General features: G+C 35.3%; 8 protein-coding genes across 11 annotated transcripts; 5 read left to right on the forward strand and 3 right to left on the reverse strand.

Annotated features, from left to right (window-relative positions):
* Positions 1–143: 143 nt before the first annotated feature.
* On the reverse strand, positions 144–1472 carry Beta3galtii (beta-1,3-galactosyltransferase 6). Its single transcript, XM_076901895.1, has 2 exons — positions 627–1472; positions 144–556 (listed from the first exon to the last, which is right to left on the reverse strand). The coding sequence occupies exons 1-2, from the start codon at positions 1352–1354 to the stop codon at positions 271–273; spliced, it is 1014 nt and encodes a 337-aa protein (XP_076758010.1). The 5' UTR covers positions 1355–1472; the 3' UTR covers positions 144–270.
* A 587-nt stretch (positions 1473–2059) lies between these two features.
* On the reverse strand, positions 2060–3804 carry Trmt6 (tRNA methyltransferase 6 non-catalytic subunit). Of its 2 annotated transcripts, XM_076901886.1 has the most exons (2): positions 2507–3804; positions 2060–2365 (listed from the first exon to the last, which is right to left on the reverse strand). In XM_076901886.1, exons 1-2 carry the CDS (start codon positions 3564–3566, stop codon positions 2157–2159), a joined length of 1269 nt encoding a protein of 422 aa, XP_076758001.1. In that variant the 5' UTR covers positions 3567–3804; the 3' UTR covers positions 2060–2156. The 2 variants fall into 2 exon arrangements, with proteins under 2 accessions (XP_076758001.1, XP_076757999.1); XM_076901884.1 differs by having other exon boundaries at positions 2060–3804.
* Positions 3805–3863: 59 nt separating this feature from the next.
* On the forward strand, positions 3864–5641 carry Eif2bgamma (eukaryotic translation initiation factor 2B subunit gamma). Of its 2 annotated transcripts, none has more exons than XM_076901888.1 (5): positions 3864–3898; positions 3973–4661; positions 4735–5047; positions 5113–5342; positions 5431–5641. In XM_076901888.1, exons 2-5 carry the CDS (start codon positions 3985–3987, stop codon positions 5585–5587), a joined length of 1377 nt encoding a protein of 458 aa, XP_076758003.1. In that variant the 5' UTR covers positions 3864–3898; positions 3973–3984; the 3' UTR covers positions 5588–5641. The 2 variants fall into 2 exon arrangements, with proteins under 2 accessions (XP_076758003.1, XP_076758004.1); XM_076901889.1 differs by having other exon boundaries at positions 3870–3898; positions 3976–4661.
* A 140-nt stretch (positions 5642–5781) lies between these two features.
* Positions 5782–6839, forward strand: Rpl37-1 (ribosomal protein L37-1). The gene is made up of 4 exons (XM_076901909.1): positions 5782–5895; positions 6179–6314; positions 6550–6634; positions 6714–6839. Exons 1-4 carry the CDS (start codon positions 5893–5895, stop codon positions 6763–6765), a joined length of 276 nt encoding a protein of 91 aa, XP_076758024.1. The 5' UTR covers positions 5782–5892; the 3' UTR covers positions 6766–6839.
* Positions 6840–7116: 277 nt separating this feature from the next.
* LOC143427629 (mpv17-like protein 2) lies at positions 7117–8375 on the forward strand. 2 transcript variants are annotated; one of them, XM_076901904.1, is made up of 4 exons: positions 7117–7463; positions 7556–7994; positions 8088–8213; positions 8287–8375. In XM_076901904.1, exons 2-4 carry the CDS (start codon positions 7593–7595, stop codon positions 8302–8304), a joined length of 546 nt encoding a protein of 181 aa, XP_076758019.1. In that variant the 5' UTR covers positions 7117–7463; positions 7556–7592; the 3' UTR covers positions 8305–8375. The 2 variants fall into 2 exon arrangements, with proteins under 2 accessions (XP_076758019.1, XP_076758018.1); XM_076901903.1 differs by having other exon boundaries at positions 7119–7463; positions 7552–7994; positions 8287–8366.
* Positions 8376–9598: 1223 nt separating this feature from the next.
* On the reverse strand, positions 9599–11795 carry Bai (transmembrane emp24 domain-containing protein bai). The gene is made up of 5 exons (XM_076900219.1): positions 11519–11795; positions 11194–11338; positions 11050–11120; positions 10240–10366; positions 9599–10157 (listed from the first exon to the last, which is right to left on the reverse strand). Exons 1-5 carry the CDS (start codon positions 11693–11695, stop codon positions 10036–10038), a joined length of 642 nt encoding a protein of 213 aa, XP_076756334.1. The 5' UTR covers positions 11696–11795; the 3' UTR covers positions 9599–10035.
* A 459-nt stretch (positions 11796–12254) lies between these two features.
* Positions 12255–13402, forward strand: LOC143427626 (SKA complex subunit 1). The gene is made up of 4 exons (XM_076901896.1): positions 12255–12365; positions 12440–12561; positions 12641–13073; positions 13150–13402. The coding sequence occupies exons 1-4, from the start codon at positions 12278–12280 to the stop codon at positions 13305–13307; spliced, it is 801 nt and encodes a 266-aa protein (XP_076758011.1). The 5' UTR covers positions 12255–12277; the 3' UTR covers positions 13308–13402.
* Positions 13403–13609: 207 nt separating this feature from the next.
* LOC143427614 (uncharacterized) lies at positions 13610–16983 on the forward strand. Its single transcript, XM_076901874.1, has 6 exons — positions 13610–13784; positions 14305–14593; positions 14745–15364; positions 15429–15722; positions 15792–16352; positions 16431–16983. Exons 2-6 carry the CDS (start codon positions 14324–14326, stop codon positions 16864–16866), a joined length of 2181 nt encoding a protein of 726 aa, XP_076757989.1. The 5' UTR covers positions 13610–13784; positions 14305–14323; the 3' UTR covers positions 16867–16983.
* The last annotated feature ends 127 nt before the right edge of the window (positions 16984–17110 follow it).

Consider the following 17110-nt stretch of genomic DNA (forward strand, 5'->3'; position numbering starts at 1 on the left):
CAGGACAACAGTTCTAACATAGAACATACTTTAATATGATAATATAATACTGGAATTATCAATTTATTGTTGCCTACTCTATGATCAACTATGAGGACTAATGAAGCTTTGGTTAATCAAATAGAATTATTATAATTGCCTCTAATGTGAATAAAAAATATTTATGAGAATACTTACTATTCAAATTTTTTGATTAAATGTAAATGTATGCAGCAATTTAAGTAATAACTAGTGACTAGATCAACTGTACGAGAAATAGGTCTTTGTCCATTACGGAATGCCTGCTTGTAACTTGCAACACTGACTCGGCGGAGCTGTCCAATTATATTGATAACTCATTCGATTTCTTATTTCTTTCATACACAATGCTCCAGTTGCCTGGTGATACTCGTACATATTTTTCATACTCTCAATTGTCTGTTTGTGCGTGACGATGTACTGATTCGAACATCCACGTGATCTATATTCCGTGTCGAATCGTACGTCGTGTTTCCGCTCGATATTCGCCAAAGGTGCCATCCAAAGACCAACGGATACATCTTCAGCTTTGAACAATCTAAAAAAATAAATAGTAAACAGCCTACGATTCTATGATACCCATGGAAAACTCATTTAAAAAATCTCACTTGAGACTATCAGCATTCGTAGCGATAAATTTTACTAAATTGTAAGACAAAACATATCCTCCTCCAAGCGCATAAGGAAGATAATAATCGCACAATATCCAATCAGTCTCTTTCCATACCCCGCTTCTTTTTACTTGAGCTTTCCCATTAAAAAATCCCCAATACAATTCCTTCTTTGTTCCTTTCCTCTCCCATCTATCCAATTCTTTTAAGATCTTGTGTACCAGGACGAATGTATCATCGTCGCACTTCATTAAGAAATCAAATTCGTAGTAATCGTAGATTTCTTTCGCCGAGTATAAAACTTTCTTCGTTAACGTCGCATATGAATCCGGTAGCCTCGATAACAGAAGCAAATCATCGTACTTCTGTTTCTCAGAGTGCAGAGTTTCCCTTTGCTCCGGCAATATATCCAATGTACCTATCGCGAACAGATGCTTCACCGCTGGTTGCTTCTGCGCCAACCAAGTCTTTCTGATGGCCGCTCTTCGCTCCAGACTATCAGGACTGGATAATATAAGTACTACGAGTCTGAACTTCGACTTATTCCTTATTATCTGTTCATCGGAAGCACACTTAGTAGGAGGCAAATAATGTACGCACAAGAAAACGATTGACAGTACGATCAGCACGGTTGGCAGATTAAATTTGACGTGCAGCTTCTTTCTGATCATCACGAGTAAACTTCTGGACGAGAGTTTCAACGGCAAAAGCGACACAGTATCCATTTGTAAACAAATATCTGTTCACATACCTAACCTCTTAGATACTACCTTCGAGCATGTACAATTCGATACTCTGACATTCTATTCGCGTACCTTTTATCTACGTTAAACATACACTTCAAGAGTTTAAGTTCATAAAGAAGATTATACAAACATTCAAGTAATATACCTCAAATAATCGTGTTTGCAGAGGTTTACACGTATTAGCTTCCACACACTTATCCACTTCTCCATTTATTTTTAATTACTGGTAACGCCATCTCTGCGAAAAGTGCTCAAACTGGTCGCACATCGTTTTATCGACAGTAAAGTGAACTTCGATCGACTGGTGGCGCCATCTCTGCGATAGGTGCTCAAACTGGTCGCACAGCATTATCGACAGTGAAGTGAACTACTTACCGACTAGTGGCGCCATCTCTGTGACGATTACTGAAACTACTCGTCGAATAGTTTCCGCGTTCGCCACAGAGATGGCGCCACTAGTCGGTAAGTAGTTCACTTCACTGTCGATAACGCTGCGCGACCAGTTTGAGCACTTTTCACAGAGATGGCGCCACCAGTTAGTCGGTAATTTACTTCACTGTCGATAACTGTGCGAACAGTTTGAGCGCTTTGCACAAAGATGGCGCCACTGGCCTATCAACAGTTTACTATCGATAACGATGTGCAATCATTTTCAGCAATATTTGAACGAAACAATTAAGTAAAAAATGTATATTCTATTTATTTTCATTGCATAAATTTGATGTAATTTATAAAATATATTCTGGTCACATCGAGTTTACAAAAATTTTGCTCGTATTATTTATTGAACTAAATAACCGGTTAATAAATAACCTCCAGTATCGCTGGTTAAAATGTCTGGATGCGTTCTGTCTGGTAATACCTGGTACGAACGTAAGAAGTTTGAAAATAGTCTCAAGTTAATAACATTTTGTTTCTGTTTCAACATCATGTAAGTCTCTTGTAAAGGTTCCCGATATATATGATGGATTACAAACGGTCTGGACGCTCCTAGAAATGGTAAAAGCGCTGTGACGATGTTCAAAGGATGCTCTTTGGCTACTATAGCTAATCCTCGAACTATCGAATTCTGTACAAGCTCTACAGCGTGTTGCGTCTCTAACAGCCACCTAGGTTTCTTTGCTATTCTACCTTCGGTAGATTCGTGTTCATCCAATTTACGTTTGAAACTTCCATCTCCACTTTGTTCCTTGATCGTTTCATTCGCTTCATTAACACTGTCCAAGTTTGTCTCTTTAACTGCCTCTTCTATCGGCGAAGTCTCATTATTTACACTATCATCACCTTTGCTTTCACTTTTCCCTTCTTTTATCTTATTCATCGAATTATTATGAACCTTCTTTGAAATATTATTTAACACAGCATTTTCTCCTTGATAAAACAGCCTCAGGAAGCTGTAAATGTTGACGTTAATCAGTCTATCCGATTGTTGTTTAGGAAAATTCATGGCATGGACCAGCATAGCTTGAGGAACATTTCCAGGATGTAGATTGATCAAGTATCCTTCCGTATCCGAGCCGATCCTGTTTAACATCGCCGCAGCTGGCAATCCTTGAGATCCGCTGTCGTATAACATGTATAGACCATTTGCTTGAACATCGCTGTACGACAACAACTGCGCCAAAGAGTCCATTCTCAAGCTTCCAATTTTATTGTGATCCAACTTGTAGTAAACTTCTTGCAACGAACTTAAGCTAGGCTTGCACACCGTCAGGTATTTAAAGTACTTCTGCTCTTTCTTCTTCAGATACTTCTCCTGAGAATACTCCGTTTTGTCTAGAAACGACTTGTTGTTCTCGATCAGACTGCCCACTATCTCTTTACCACTTTTGCCGGACTCTTGGAGTTGGACGATCTCCTCTTTGGAGAGTTTCTGGGATGTGCCATCGTCCATGATCGAACGATTATCGCTACCACTTGGTAGTTTGTTTAGCAGATCGTTCAGTGACTCCGCCTTTAATACCTCTTGCAACGAATACATCCGTTTCCCTTTGTTTATAGGTATCATTTCAAAAGTGGTCCAGAAACGCTTCCCCACGATTCCATGCATCTCTACCAGGTCCTTACCCAACATCAAAGTCCCATTACCGGTGACCTTATAAATTTTTTTAAAATTTAATTTCTTTACTATCACATATTTTCCAGGTGTAATTATATCGTCCTCTGATTCGCACATGGTCTCTAATTCCATCTAATTTTTTCAGAGATACACGCGTTTCTACGGAACTGATAACACTCTGTTATAGGTTAGAAAACCTGAAAGTAATTTATCGATTTAAATTTATTTCGCTTATCGCACAATACCGTTGACAATACTTCATTCTACGCTTTGCAGCCAGAATTATCACGATGAAAATTTTATTTCAGTTACGATACGATCTAACCTAAACGCATGAATGATCAATAACCAACACGTTGTTGATACCATCTGTACCCCATCTGGTATTTAAAGGTTATTGAGGCAGTACTTTAGGGAAGGATATCCATCATTTTATGTTTTATCATTTGAATGAGATTATTGAAGTAAGTGACAATATAAATTACAATTTACTACTCTAAAAACGTTTTTATTGTACACTGATATTTCTATTTTATAGTAGGTGAAGAGAATGTTCCCCTACAAAGAGTTTCAAGCTGTTGTGCTCGCCGGTGGAGGAGGCTCTCGCATGACAGAGCTTACTTACGGACAACACAAATGTTTGCTACCGATTGGGAACGTACCGATGATCTGGTATCCCCTTCAGTTGCTGGAACGTGTCGGTTTCAAAGAAGTCATCGTTATTACATCAGAAAGTATGGAGAACAGCGTCTCGGCGACGTTGAACAGCTTGAATCTTAAAATTCGAACGGATATCGTTGCTTTCAAAGACGCTGAGGACCTGGGAACTGCTAACTCTCTAAGACTTATCCATGAAAAGATTTACACAGATTTTCTGGTGATCTCTTGCGACTTGATCGCCGATGTTGATATACAGGAGATTTTGAATCTTCACAGAAAACATAATGCTAGTATCACAGCACTGATGCTGCCAGCTCCCAAAGTACCCAATGATTTCGTAACGCCGGGCCCGAATAATAAACAAAAGCCTGAGACCGATTTAATTGGCATCTGCAATGAAACCGGTCGATTAATCTTCTTAGCATCTGCCTCAGATTTCGAGGAAACGATTAGAATTTCACAGACATTGCTTAAGAGGCATCCAAGTTTCACTATTCATTCCAAGTTAATGGATAGTCACTTATATGTTATTAAGAAGTGGGTGTTAGACTTCCTGGTACACAACAAGTAAGTAAAATTGCCTAGAAAATTGTTTAAATGATCCACGATCGCGTACAAAACTATTCTCTTGATTCTACAGGAGTTTTATCACACTGAAGGGTGAACTTCTTCCGTACATAGTTAGCAAACAATTTTCAAAACCACCCAAGGCATGCGTGGATGACAAAAATACATCTGTGGTACGAATGAACTTGAAGAAGGATATCTTCAGCTTTGCGACTGAGAAACAGCTCGATGAACTGATTAGAAAGATGTCAGCGTACAATGATCATAGTACCGACCTAGAAGATGCTTACCACGAGGATATAATAAGGTGTTACGCCTATATCGGTAACGGAGTGTTTGGTCTAAGGGCGAATACCATACAAATGTATCATCTCGCTAATACCAAGGTAGAAACGAAGGAGAGATACACCTTGAACAATAATTTCTGTTATTTATCAAATAAATATTACAGATATCAGAATGGTGGAATAACGATAGCAATGGACAATTTTGTATACCAACTATTGCAGCTACGGCAACTGTAAACAGCACGCAAATGCAAGACTGTTACGTGGGTAATAATGCCTTCATCGATGAAAAAACCTCCCTCAAAGACAGTCATATTGGTTCAAATACTAGAGTCGAGTCAAAGACTAGAATATCGCAGAGTGTTATAATGGAGAATGTAACGATCAACCAGAGGTACTCTCTATGGAATAATTTTACTCCACAGTCAATTCTTCAGTTGATAAATCAACATCTGGTTTACTCGACAAATGATTTTTCACAGATGCGTAATTCACAATTGCATACTATGCAATGGCTGTGTGATCGAAGAGGGTACGGAGTTGAAAAACTGCGTGGTTGGCGTTCAACACGTTGTAACATCCGGAAGTCAACACTCTCGCGAAGTCCTCACCGATCCTGATAATCTGATAGAATTTTAATGAATAATATTAAGCACACGAATGGTTTGTAAGTGACAAATCGATTCGTCCTTGTAAAAACAACAAAAATTACCTATCACTTTTAATTTAATGCGACAAACAGTAACTTTCTACAATAAAATTGAAGTACTTATGACCAGAAATATATGTACATATAGCTTTTAAAATACAATCCTATAAACAGAACATTTTTTAAGTACCACTGATTGTGAAATGAGAACCACTGTCCTCGACGATGTAAACGAAGAAAGGAACGATTTGAGAACCCAACGAATCCTTCCTTCTATACCGTTTCTTCGTGCAAAATGGTAAGCGCGCGTTCGATATTTTCATATCCGTTTATTCGAAAACAATCATAGCAAACTGGTGCCAGAGAAATGTTTGGAACTCTTCGTTATTACATTTAGAAATTTTCTACAATTATAGTTCCAATGTATATGGCTCGAATTAATATGTTATTAATATTAGACGGTGGTTGGAGGTTATGTGACGAATGTTTACCTCCTGACATGTGTCTTCGAGTCGCATAAATATTCGTTTCTCCAGGGTATTTAATGATGTTACGATTAACGATACGATGAATGTTTACAGACGAAGGGTACATCGAGTTTTGGTAAGCGACGGAACAAGACACATACGTTGTGCAGGCGATGCGGTCGTAGCTCGTATCACATTCAAAAGTCGCAATGTGCTCAGTGTGGGTATCCACAGAAGAAAATGAGATCATGTAAGTTCCAATATGGTATTAGAAATAACTTCTTTGTTGTACTATGATTTAGACAATAATTTTCTTCAGAGGGAATGAAACTGAAATGGTTTTAACTCTGCGTTACTTGTTGTATACATAGATGTTAATAATAGATTAAGAGTAACATTGACAAATGTAAGAAATGATCCTAAGAAGACTGCGAAGAAGAATCACTGTTAGAAAATAATAATTCATTGCGTTATATGAATTCTAGATAATTGGTCGGTGAAAGCGAAGAGGAGGAAGACCACTGGAACTGGTCGCATGCGTTACCTGAAGATTGTTCGACGCAAATTCAAGTAAGCTTTACAAGTAATACAGGAGACTAGTCTTGAAGGGAGAATATTATTTGATCGTTATCTTGCGTGTATTTTTCAGGAATGGATTCAGGGAGGGTGTGGTGAAACCAAAATCAGTTCAAGCTAAATAATCGTAACTTCTTATCAGTGTGTTATATACCTATAAAATTATGACTTCTAATAAATAATGTTAAAAGTCCGAAAACGTATGTATATAATTTCTTTCGATTAACACGTATTTTCTAAAGTCCGGAAGCCTTCTGCTGGCTGTTACTATTTTCGTCGCGCAAACAAAACTCGCGTGAGTATCTGCGATTAAGTGGGAAATGATTTACCATAATGTTGGTTAATATTTTTACTAGGTTGAGATAATGTTCAAACAAGTAGAAAATACAGAGTGGTGGGGTTGAACCTCGACTGCGCAAACGCCCGGTAACTTTCGATTGCATTACGTCTTATAATAACTGCAGTTTCGCAAATTTCTATTCAGTAACACGTAGATTTATATTGTAAAATGATATCTTATATCTGCCTTTAAAATCTATGTAAAACATTCTTGCTCTTTAGTTAGACGAAACGGTATGTTACTGGATCGTGTTCAGCCACGTTTTCGCCTTCATAAACATCAAAAGATCAAGAACCACATGATTATTTAGCAGTAGAAAAGAAAAATATATGAATATATAAATTTGAAGAAATAATATCTCGATTTAAGTGAGAAAAAGTGTTCCCAGGATAAAGCCTAGAAATATTACAATATCAGAATCTAATAATTCGCACAGATTTTAAAAGGAGAGTATAGAAATGACTGTTTGGAAAAAGTTATTCGGTAAGTATAATAGATATTCGATGCATCGCACAAAAATAAATTCTCCGTAATAATATCTAACAATTAATAAAATAATAAATCTTTTAAGGCAGGTATCTTTTAGTCACGAATACTGTAAGTTGCGGCTTGATGATGGCAGTAGCGGACATTATTCAACAGCGAAGCGAATACATGAGAAAACATAAATATTTATCTAGTGGACGATACGTGATGGCAGCATCGCCACAGGTGGAAAAAAATTTTCTAAATTCACGTATTTCTGACGATTATACACACGATTACGTGCGAACTAAAAACATGACAATTGTGGGCCTGGCACAAGGCCCCTTCCATCATTGGTTCTACATGATTTTGGATAGGGTAATCCCCGGAAGAAATGCGGTATCCGTGGTCAAAAAGACCTGCGTCGATCAAACTATTGCTAGCCCGATATGTTTAGGAATGTTTTTCGTTGGTCTCGGCCTTTTAGAGAACCGTACAGTGGAGGAGATCCGCGAGGAGGTGAAAACGAAACTGTATGACACGTGGAGGGTATATACTTCATTTTCCTCACCTATTATTACGCTTTCTAATTATACATTAAATTCGAGAATATAGTTTACGTTTTATTCTATTTTTGGTCAGGTTGACTGTTGTTTCTGGCCTCCAACGCAATGCGTGAATTTCCTTTTCATACCTCTTCGCTACAGAGTGCTGTATATCAATTTTATGACAATGATTTATGACGTTTTTTTGTCGTATATAAAATATGTAAGTTCCATTTCTCGTCAGTACAAACTTTGGTCGCGCGTTACATTATATTAATATAATTCTACTTTTACAGGACGCGCAGTATCAGTGAGAACAATCTTAGAATTATGTTTGTATGCAACGACTGTTAATACCGATGAAAATAAAATAAATTATCGTATGTTTGAAATAATCCCATGCATTTTACTTCACCCATCGGAATTTACCGTGGCGTCGAATGTTTCGAAACTTTTTTATCCCTTAAGTTCGAACGAATGTTTATCAATATTTACAAATGTGCATTCTGATGCATCTTAGCGGAATTTTTGTTTCGTTTCCCTTATCGCCCATAACAACAGTCCATCGGATGCAACATGTTTATTAAAGTGACAGCTTTTGTTTGACGTTTGGCGACAACGGGATTACAAAGCCTTTTAAGCCGGCGGTCGCCAGTCGCCAGCGAGCAAACAACGTTTAGTGGCGTGTAAATATTGTATAAATAATAAACTGTGCCAATAATAAACAAGGTTATTGAATTGATATCAATGCATTTTTGAAAAATTACATGACAAAACAACTACCTTAAACTAAATATATCAAGTATCAAAGAACGAAGGGACCATTTTCAAGTTAATTATTTTAGCTTTAAAATATACATCTGTGCACTTAAAAACTGCACTAAATTGAATAAATATCTGAAATTATGTTTCTCCTATAGTTGCCCTTGTAGTAAAATATATTGAATTAGTTTATAAAAGAAGCATTGTAATACTTCTGTAAGTAACAAAAATTTGATCGATGTTTATTTACGATTAGCCATGGTTAAATTGATTGCGAAATGGTGGTAGATCCATAACTCGTGCAGTGCCAAGGAGTATTAGAGCTGTAAAAATTTGGTGAAAGTTTATATGCTAGGCTTAAGTTTGAGGTGTGTTTAACGTGACAAAACTTTTCAATGGAATAATTGAATTTCTGAATATTGATGGGAAAAATGTAGAAACAAGAATGAATTACCACTTCCTATCGAGTACATTATAATTTTTCCAATATTTTTCTGGAATTTCTTTGAATGATGCGAAACATATAAACCAGAGCCGATAAGGCCGCAACCGCTAACAATTCTGCAGCTCAAACAATCACGATCCCGATTGTTAATTATACTCTTCACTGTAGATGCGTCTTGCATTTTATTTCCTTGCAATTACGTAATAAAATCTTCTTAAAACGTACATAAAAGTTGTCGAAAGCACGAATTCACTACAATTTTCTGTAGGTTATGTTTAAACCGCCATATTTGCTTGGATAATAAATCGATATTAATCGAATTCAAATTCAAATTCAAATTTTCGAACTGAACGAAACATCGTCTATCTTGTTACTTTATTCATATTTAAATGAAAAAGGGATTATAAAACTAGACTTAACTTTTATTATGATTTAACAAAACAAACAAACTTTCGGTAATTGTACACCTTAAAACATATTCTAACATTTGTTCTTCATTGCCTAAGTTAAATATATTTCGGTAGTTAGATTGTAACTAAACGAATTCTAAAATATAACTATCTACTTTTTTTATAAAAAACCAATTTGTAGAAAATCTATCTTTCGCGAACTTAAAATATTTGGTGAATTATTTGTATGGTTATTCGACAGCCACATCTATTTTTTTTATTCAAATTTGATCGAGTATACAAAATTTTAATCAGTCAGTTTTACCATCATTTCAATGATACTGATTTTTAATTATTTATTGGAAAAACAAAAAAAAAAATAAATAAAATCTCATAAGAATGTAAAAATTGTTAGAACTTGGACAAGTTCCACTATTTTCTATTGCTATTCATTCAATAAGTTTCTTTGCTTTGAAGAAACGTCTTAAGTAAAAAACTTGGTAAGTGGAGAGTACCAAAATCCAGCACATGGAGAGAATACTGAAGTACAATACTCGCGTGTTTGTCGCCTCTGAAAAATTTCGAAATTATTAATTGTACAGCACAACTTGTGGCGTGTAAAAGAGCCCTTGTCTGAGAGAAGAGAATTATACCATTAGTATCTCTCATTTCTTCCTCATTCTTTCGCATACGGGCAAAATCTTGCACGATAGCTTCGGACAGGTCTTCCAAACGTTTCAATTCGACTTCAGAAGGTTTTAGTTTTGCTGCTTCACCAATCTTAAAGAAAAATAATTAATCTTTTCAATACTTCATTATCGTGTGTTTCAGCACCGAAATTAAAATTAATTCAACTCCTTTCGGTAGACTAATTTTATTCTGAATTTATACCTGTATCAAACCTTGTTAGATGTAAAATTTTATTTCATTAATCTCGTTAAATCACACATTTACATGTAAGTGTATGAAAAATTCTGTTACTTGCAAAGGAAAGCATCGAGCTGGGTATTAGCAAAGTCTATTTATCTATTTTGATCAAATAATTTTGCAGTAAATTATTTTTTAAGTTAACTTGTTTTTCTAAGGACTTCTCAAATACCCTGCTAAGTAATTCATGTTAAAACGCATGCTGTTAAAAATCATACTGATCATTCCTAACAAGACCAATCTTGCTACATTACCAACTGTGTGCCCATACAAGCCACATATAAAAGAAAGAAAAGAGATGAAATATTGTGAGTTTATTCTTAAATTGTCATTATAGAAATCAAGCGTTGACATATTGTCATGTTTAAAGATACTAAATACTTAAGACACTTAATAAAAATAAAAAGAAGATAAAACAAATATATTGATAATTAAATATAATGATAACGATTAAATAATAAAATATACACTATAATTAAATAGTATAATCTTCCAATATCCCGAATATATATAACTGTATCAATAAAGAAACTTACTCCTTCATAATTTTTAGCTTCGATCCCACGCTTTGTAATTAAATGAACTTCTTGTTTAATTTGCTTAATATCTGCAACAAATGTTTCAATGCAGCGAAAAAAGAACCTGATATTTATTAATCTCGCATATTCCTTTCTACATACTGCCTGAAAAAGATGGTTGAATAGCATGAGCCATGAAGCAAATCTCAAACGTGTCGTAGGTTTCAGTAACGAACGAAAACTTCAGCATTCTCTCGTGAGGAATATCATCTTTTCTCGAAAGAATGTCTCCCTTTGAATCTCTTATCTACAAGGACACAAAAACCTATTAAAGTAGCGCACGAACATTTTTATACCAACAATTGTTATCCCGTTTCAATCGTGATAAACAATATACACACATACGTAGAGATTAATCGAACATAACCTGTAAAAGTCACGCACGATACATTTGAGAGCAAAGTGTTGAGAAAAATCGAATACTCACGATGTATTCGGTTTTAACAGCCGGCGTTAAGGAAACTTCGTATTCTCCAGCGACTAAAACGTTCGCCTGAACCTCCTCCTTTAGACATTTCGCCGAATTCGGCTCCAGGTAGAATCGTATGGCGTTCACGTACGCGAGTAACGTGGCGAAAATAAAGATTACGCTTCGCATTTTCATAAAAAATTTATACAACTACGTAAACTAATTTCGAAGGAAAAAAACCCTTAACAATATTCGACGTTAACGGTGGACCACCAACATATTGATGACTTGGCAGCCATTAAACATTCTCTGGATGTCACGTGATGCGATGGGAAACAAGGACGTAACAGGTGCACACTGTATCGCTTGAAACGAAAGTATATCGACTTTCTGCAATTTTCATCTGTTAATCCAAACGATTTACGTTTCTTCTTATTTATTTCAGGACAGTCATGTGGAAGACGCGTAAGTTTTTGGTTGAATAAAAAATTTGGTTAAATAGAAATTACTGTGCCAGAGTGGATGTCATTTAAACGCGGCTTTAAGAATTCAAATCGAAGAGCGTGACTCCTGAACGATGCCGAATTGAATTTGAAGTTTATGTCATCGAATGTAACCGTTTTTTGTAATTTTTAATGTATTTCATTAGTCTCTGCTGCTTGCAGTTTTTGTTAGAAACAATCGTTCGGTACTATTTGTTGCGATAACTTAAATGTAAGACGATATACGTGTTTTCATTTTAAGTTGATTGTTCTTTAGGTAAGTTGACTCCTCAGAATGACAACTCCCAACTCTTTGGAAGAGATTTTGGAAAAACAGAGCGAGAACTTGAGGCTTCTTGAAACTGCAACGATATTTATTAAAAGTGAGGTTAAAAATTCTATTTTACGTATAGTTTAGCTTTATCGTTGGTAATTTACTATTCATTTGCGTATTTAGGCAAGCATACCATGAAAGAAGAATTTCTCAAAATGCGTTCAGTACTTTCGCAAATGTTCAACGGCATTGAAAGTATGAGGCAGTGGTTGGACGAAGCGAGAGAGCAAAATAATCAGTGCAGAGTATGTCCTTTAAGTTTTTAAATATACTTTAACTTCTCTGTTAATGCGCAAGATTTATATGGAATTCTAAAAAATTCAGGAGCTGCTGTCGCTTTTTGAGATCTTGAGCGAGAGAATTACTTACATGGAGAAGAATATTCCACTTGAATTAATTCGTGATTACAATAACGCCGAAATTAAGATTGTCGAATCGTCGCCTGATGATTCTAAAATAGAAAATGTAGCAGAGACAATGACGCCGATGGTAGATTGTAAAAAGGTTCTGTTTAACGAGCCAGAAGTTTACTGTACGATACCTTTGATAAATAATGACGAGTTCGTTAAAATTCCAAAGTATATTATTGGAAGACAGTCTTTGGAAAATGTGAATAATCTGATAAATACCATTAACCAAATATTGAAAGCAAAATATACATTTTTATCATTGGGGAAGGCCAATGCAAGGAAACAGGGCAATTTGAGTCTTTATTTACATTATAGGAAACAAGAAATGGATATTTGTAATGACAATGGTAACTTTCTTATTTTATGTAAGTACGAATAATATCCATTTAATGGAATAAAATCGTCAAATTATTTATGTTTCAGAATATATATACTTTTTCACGGCAGAGGATTATGAGAAACACACAAAGTCTAAATTAACAAAAATCAAATTAAATCTGATAACAGTTTTGCGACACTGTAAAAGATTGAGAGAACACAGGGTGAAAAACAATATACGATATGTGATATGCAATAAATGAAGATAAAAAAATTAATCTATATATAATGCATAACAAATGTCTATTCAAAGAGCACAGAGATAAAAGGGCGATCATGGATCATCTTTAAAAGTTTTAAAAATATCAAATGTTAATATTTGTAAATAATATTTCTATGTACGATTATAGAACATATTATAGAATATCTTTTTATTGTTCTAACTGTTATAATTATTTTAATATCTAAAACTTAATATACTATTTTATTTGTAACAATTCAATTAACGTTGTACGAATTTTTATTTTATTTTATTTCGTGTATCAAATGATGGAGAAGCCTTTTCAACGTTTGTGATAATTCACAGACTTTTTGATGATTAGCTTTTGTCTTGGTCGTCGTGGCAACGTGTTTACCGAGAACACTCGATTTGCAAAGATCAGACTCCTCGTCGACTGCACAAAGACGAAAGTTTAGTTTGCCATGAAAGAATTATTCCCTTTTCAATTCCAAGGAACGAGGTAATCTGCTCTGATATACTTTCGATTGTAGATACACTATACTTACGGATATGAGACAAGCTAAAACTATCATTTTTTTTTTCTAATTATTTAAATGTAATCTTATTATACAGCAATAATGTCGATTAGTAGTATTTTATTTAAACTCAGAATTATGTCTATCAGTCATATAATCATTTAGTAATTAATTCATGAAATTGTGTACTTAAAAAATCATATTTTTAATGACGCATTGATACACATATTTCAGAAAAAAATGTGCAATTGAAAAGATTGTTTTTGAGTGTCATTTACAAACTGAATAAATGAATGTTATTATGAATATGAATATACATAAATTAAAGTAATTAAACATGATTGCTACAATAGAAGTAACAGTAACAGTTATATTACATATGTATGCAAGTATGTGGAGAGCATTACAAAAAACCAATTGTTCAAATAACAATTAATTGAATATTTAAATTCTTATTGTGGATGTTTTTTTGTAGAAATAGTAATTATTAATGTGAAATTGTAGATAAGAAGTTCTATATAATATGGACAGTGCCAAAACAGAATCAATTAGTACATTGAGTGAACACGAGGATGATCTTGATGATCTTGAGGGATCAATTATTTGGTCACAAGATGAACCACTCTCTCCTAATGAAATCTTAGAATTAACTGCAGATCCCGAAAAGCAAAATCGATTGAAATCTCTGTGTCGCTTATGCGCTGGAGAAACCCTTAATCCTATTTACATTTATTCCGAATTCGGAAAATCTTTGCAACTTTTGCATAAAATAAATACGTGCCTGAGCGTCAAGGTAATTATTTTATAACATTAATTTACGCGCAATGTATTTTATATTAATTTAGCATAAATAAATCGAAGATAGTGAATTATTACGTTGGGAATTTCGCGAGTATCAATTGTTTTTCCGAGCATATCGAATTTTAATTCTTTGCTCTTCCTAGGTAAGAAAAACTGATCCCCTACCAAAGCAACTTTGCTCAACCTGTGTTGAGAAGATCACTTGGTGTAATGAATTCGATGTTCAGTGTATCAGAGCTGAAGAAACTCTTCTTGACATTTTAAGACGGAAACAGTCTTTTAACGACATCAAAGATGATGAAAATTCTCAGAAAAATACAGATTCTTGTCCTTTATGCATCGAAGGACGAATGCATATTTATGAAGAGGAGAACGAGAGTAGGAAAGATGTTGAATTGTATGACAGTGATATTGTTCTCGAAAGCAGTGATGAGGAACAGTTCCCTAATGAAATTATGATCAACGAAGAACCAGAAAACGAATCCATAACATTGTTCTGCTTAGGTACCAAACAGAAATATTTGAAATGCGGAGCTTGCATGAATTTATATCACACGAAAGAAACTCTGGACGAGCATAAATGCAAACCAAACTTACAATGTACTTCTAAGCCATATAAATGTGATATCTGTTTTGCAACTTTTACATTTGAAGAAAGATTGCAGTTCCATCAACATTTCCATAAAGATGCAAAAGCATTATATTGTGAAATATGCAAAATTACATTTGGAAAGGAACTAAAATTGTTCTATCATTACAAAAGGTACTGGCAAGAGAAAAGTAGTAGCAAAATTTAGTTCAAAGACTCAAATTTATTTTATTTCCAGGTATCATTGTAAAGATGGTAGAGTATCTTGTTTACAGTGTGGAAAGCTATTCGAAAATCAGGAAGGATTAAAAAAACATGTTTGTGTGGATGGAAAAACGAGACCCCACGTGTGTGAGGTTTGTTCAAAGGGATTTTGTGATGGGTATACTTTAAAACGTCATGTGGTAACTCATCTTCCGGAAAAGCCATACAAATGTCCTGAATGTTCTAAAAGTTTCACGCAGAAATCAAGACTGAACAAACACGTGGTTGGGCACAGCATCATTTTCGAAAATAGTCAAACAATTTGGAGGTACTATATTCTCTTTGACATTCTTCTTTTTACTGATGGTAGAGCTATGCTTATTTTGTCTAAATGAAGGTGCGTTCGTTGCGGCGAAGCGTTTGGAAGTTGCGAGTCTGCGGATGAACATTGTAAAAAACACGAGGAGAAGATTAGCCTGATCGAGGAGTTGCAAGTACTGAAGCTGTATCATTGTGAATTCTGTAGCAGTCACTTTGTAGATATGGATCATTTGAAAAGCCACCGTGAATCGCATGTTGTCGAGAAACCGTACTCGTGCAATCACTGTAACTCGTCATACAAATCTTTCGCAGAGGCTGTTCTTCATTGGAAGGAACATCAAAGAGTATTTAAAGTACTGGTTGTGTTTCTCTGCGACATATGCGATAGGGACGTCAAAGAATTGTCGCTGCTTTACAAACACAAACAGAAAAGACACCAACCGATGCCTAGAAAATCAGAAAAGGGCAAAGAAAAGTTTATTTGCGAGCTCTGCGGAACTATCTTCGCTAATATAGAAGATTTTCAAGAGCATGGCAAATACAGATGCTCCAAATTCCCGTGCGACATTTGCGGTAGTCTTTTACCAACTGCAAACTCTTTAAATGCCCATAAAAGGAGACACAGTGGACTGCGACCGTATGCACAAACTTTTATCACTTTCGTTTAATCATATTAACGTTATACAAATTTCATCATCGTTATATCTTCACATAGATATGTATGCAACATATGTGGCAAAAGCTACACCCAGTCCAGTCACATGTGGACCCACAAAAGGTTTCACATGGGCGTGAAACCATACGCTTGCGAGTACTGTGACCAGAGATTCACAATAAAACCAGACTTAGCGGATCATACGAGGAAGAAACACACAAGGGAGAGGCCGTTCAAGTGTGACGTTTGCAACAAAGCATTTCTGACTGGCTCAGTTTTCTATCAACACAGACTGATACACAGAGGAGATCGCAGATACAAGTGCCATTACTGTGAAAAAGCGTTCACCAGAACAGAAGCTCTGAACAATCACATAAAAATCCACACAGGCGAAAAACCGCACGCGTGCGATATCTGTGGGAGATGCTTCCGACAGAAGGGGGATATGAGAAAGCACAGACGAACGCAGCATACTGCTAAACAAGAGACGAAATAAGTTAAGCTACCGCTAAATATTGTTAAGTACTCAGATACAATAATTCTATTGTAACTTCTTTCATGTAATCGATAGTTTTTCGTTTTATATATGTTACGATACACCTAATAAAGTGTAAATAAATTGTTTGTAGTAGTCCAGTGAGCGTTCTTCTTATCGTTTTTAAGAAGTTACGAATAGTAAAAAAGATAATCTTGCAGACGTTTCACGAATGTTATGTTTGTAGACTTGAATCCAGGATGTT

The sequence above is a fragment of the Xylocopa sonorina genome, chromosome 9 (assembly GCF_050948175.1).
Source record: "Xylocopa sonorina isolate GNS202 chromosome 9, iyXylSono1_principal, whole genome shotgun sequence".
In the NCBI taxonomy this organism is placed as follows: Eukaryota; Metazoa; Arthropoda; class Insecta; order Hymenoptera; family Apidae; genus Xylocopa; species Xylocopa sonorina.

Bases quoted from the DNA above. Each gene is read 5' to 3' on its own strand.
- Trmt6 (XM_076901884.1), bottom strand. From the start codon at position 3,566: ATGGAATTAGAGACCATGTGCGAATCAGAGGACGATATAATTACACCT.
- LOC143427614 (XM_076901874.1), top strand. From the start codon at position 14,324: ATGGACAGTGCCAAAACAGAATCAATTAGTACATTGAGTGAACACGAG. The intron at 14,594-14,744 runs GTAATTATTTTA...TGCTCTTCCTAG, and splicing joins ATACGTGCCTGAGCGTCAAG to GTAAGAAAAACTGATCCCCT. The intron at 16,353-16,430 runs GTATGCACAAAC...ATCTTCACATAG, and splicing joins AGACACAGTGGACTGCGACC to ATATGTATGCAACATATGTG.
- Beta3galtii (XM_076901895.1), bottom strand. From the start codon at position 1,354: ATGGATACTGTGTCGCTTTTGCCGTTGAAACTCTCGTCCAGAAGTTTA. The intron at 557-626 runs GTGAGATTTTTT...TTATTTTTTTAG, and splicing joins ACGAATGCTGATAGTCTCAA to ATTGTTCAAAGCTGAAGATG.
- Eif2bgamma (XM_076901888.1), top strand. From the start codon at position 3,985: ATGTTCCCCTACAAAGAGTTTCAAGCTGTTGTGCTCGCCGGTGGAGGA. The intron at 4,662-4,734 runs GTAAGTAAAATT...TTGATTCTACAG, and splicing joins GACTTCCTGGTACACAACAA to GAGTTTTATCACACTGAAGG. The intron at 5,343-5,430 runs GTACTCTCTATG...GATTTTTCACAG, and splicing joins AATGTAACGATCAACCAGAG to ATGCGTAATTCACAATTGCA.
- Bai (XM_076900219.1), bottom strand. From the start codon at position 11,695: ATGAAAATGCGAAGCGTAATCTTTATTTTCGCCACGTTACTCGCGTAC. The intron at 11,121-11,193 runs GTATGTAGAAAG...CATTTGTTGCAG, and splicing joins TCAACCATCTTTTTCAGGCA to ATATTAAGCAAATTAAACAA. The intron at 10,367-11,049 runs GTAAGTTTCTTT...TTTTTCTTTAAG, and splicing joins AAGCTAAAAATTATGAAGGA to ATTGGTGAAGCAGCAAAACT.
- LOC143427629 (XM_076901903.1), top strand. From the start codon at position 7,439: ATGACTGTTTGGAAAAAGTTATTCG. The intron at 7,464-7,551 runs GTAAGTATAATA...AAATCTTTTAAG, and splicing joins TGTTTGGAAAAAGTTATTCG to GCAGGTATCTTTTAGTCACG. The intron at 7,995-8,087 runs GTATATACTTCA...ATTTTTGGTCAG, and splicing joins AACTGTATGACACGTGGAGG to GTTGACTGTTGTTTCTGGCC.
- Rpl37-1 (XM_076901909.1), top strand. The intron at 6,315-6,549 runs GTAAGTTCCAAT...TATGAATTCTAG, and splicing joins ACAGAAGAAAATGAGATCAT to ATAATTGGTCGGTGAAAGCG. The intron at 6,635-6,713 runs GTAAGCTTTACA...TGTATTTTTCAG, and splicing joins ATTGTTCGACGCAAATTCAA to GAATGGATTCAGGGAGGGTG.
- LOC143427626 (XM_076901896.1), top strand. From the start codon at position 12,278: ATGACAACTCCCAACTCTTTGGAAGAGATTTTGGAAAAACAGAGCGAG. The intron at 12,366-12,439 runs GTGAGGTTAAAA...TTGCGTATTTAG, and splicing joins TGCAACGATATTTATTAAAA to GCAAGCATACCATGAAAGAA. The intron at 13,074-13,149 runs GTAACTTTCTTA...TTTATGTTTCAG, and splicing joins GGATATTTGTAATGACAATG to AATATATATACTTTTTCACG.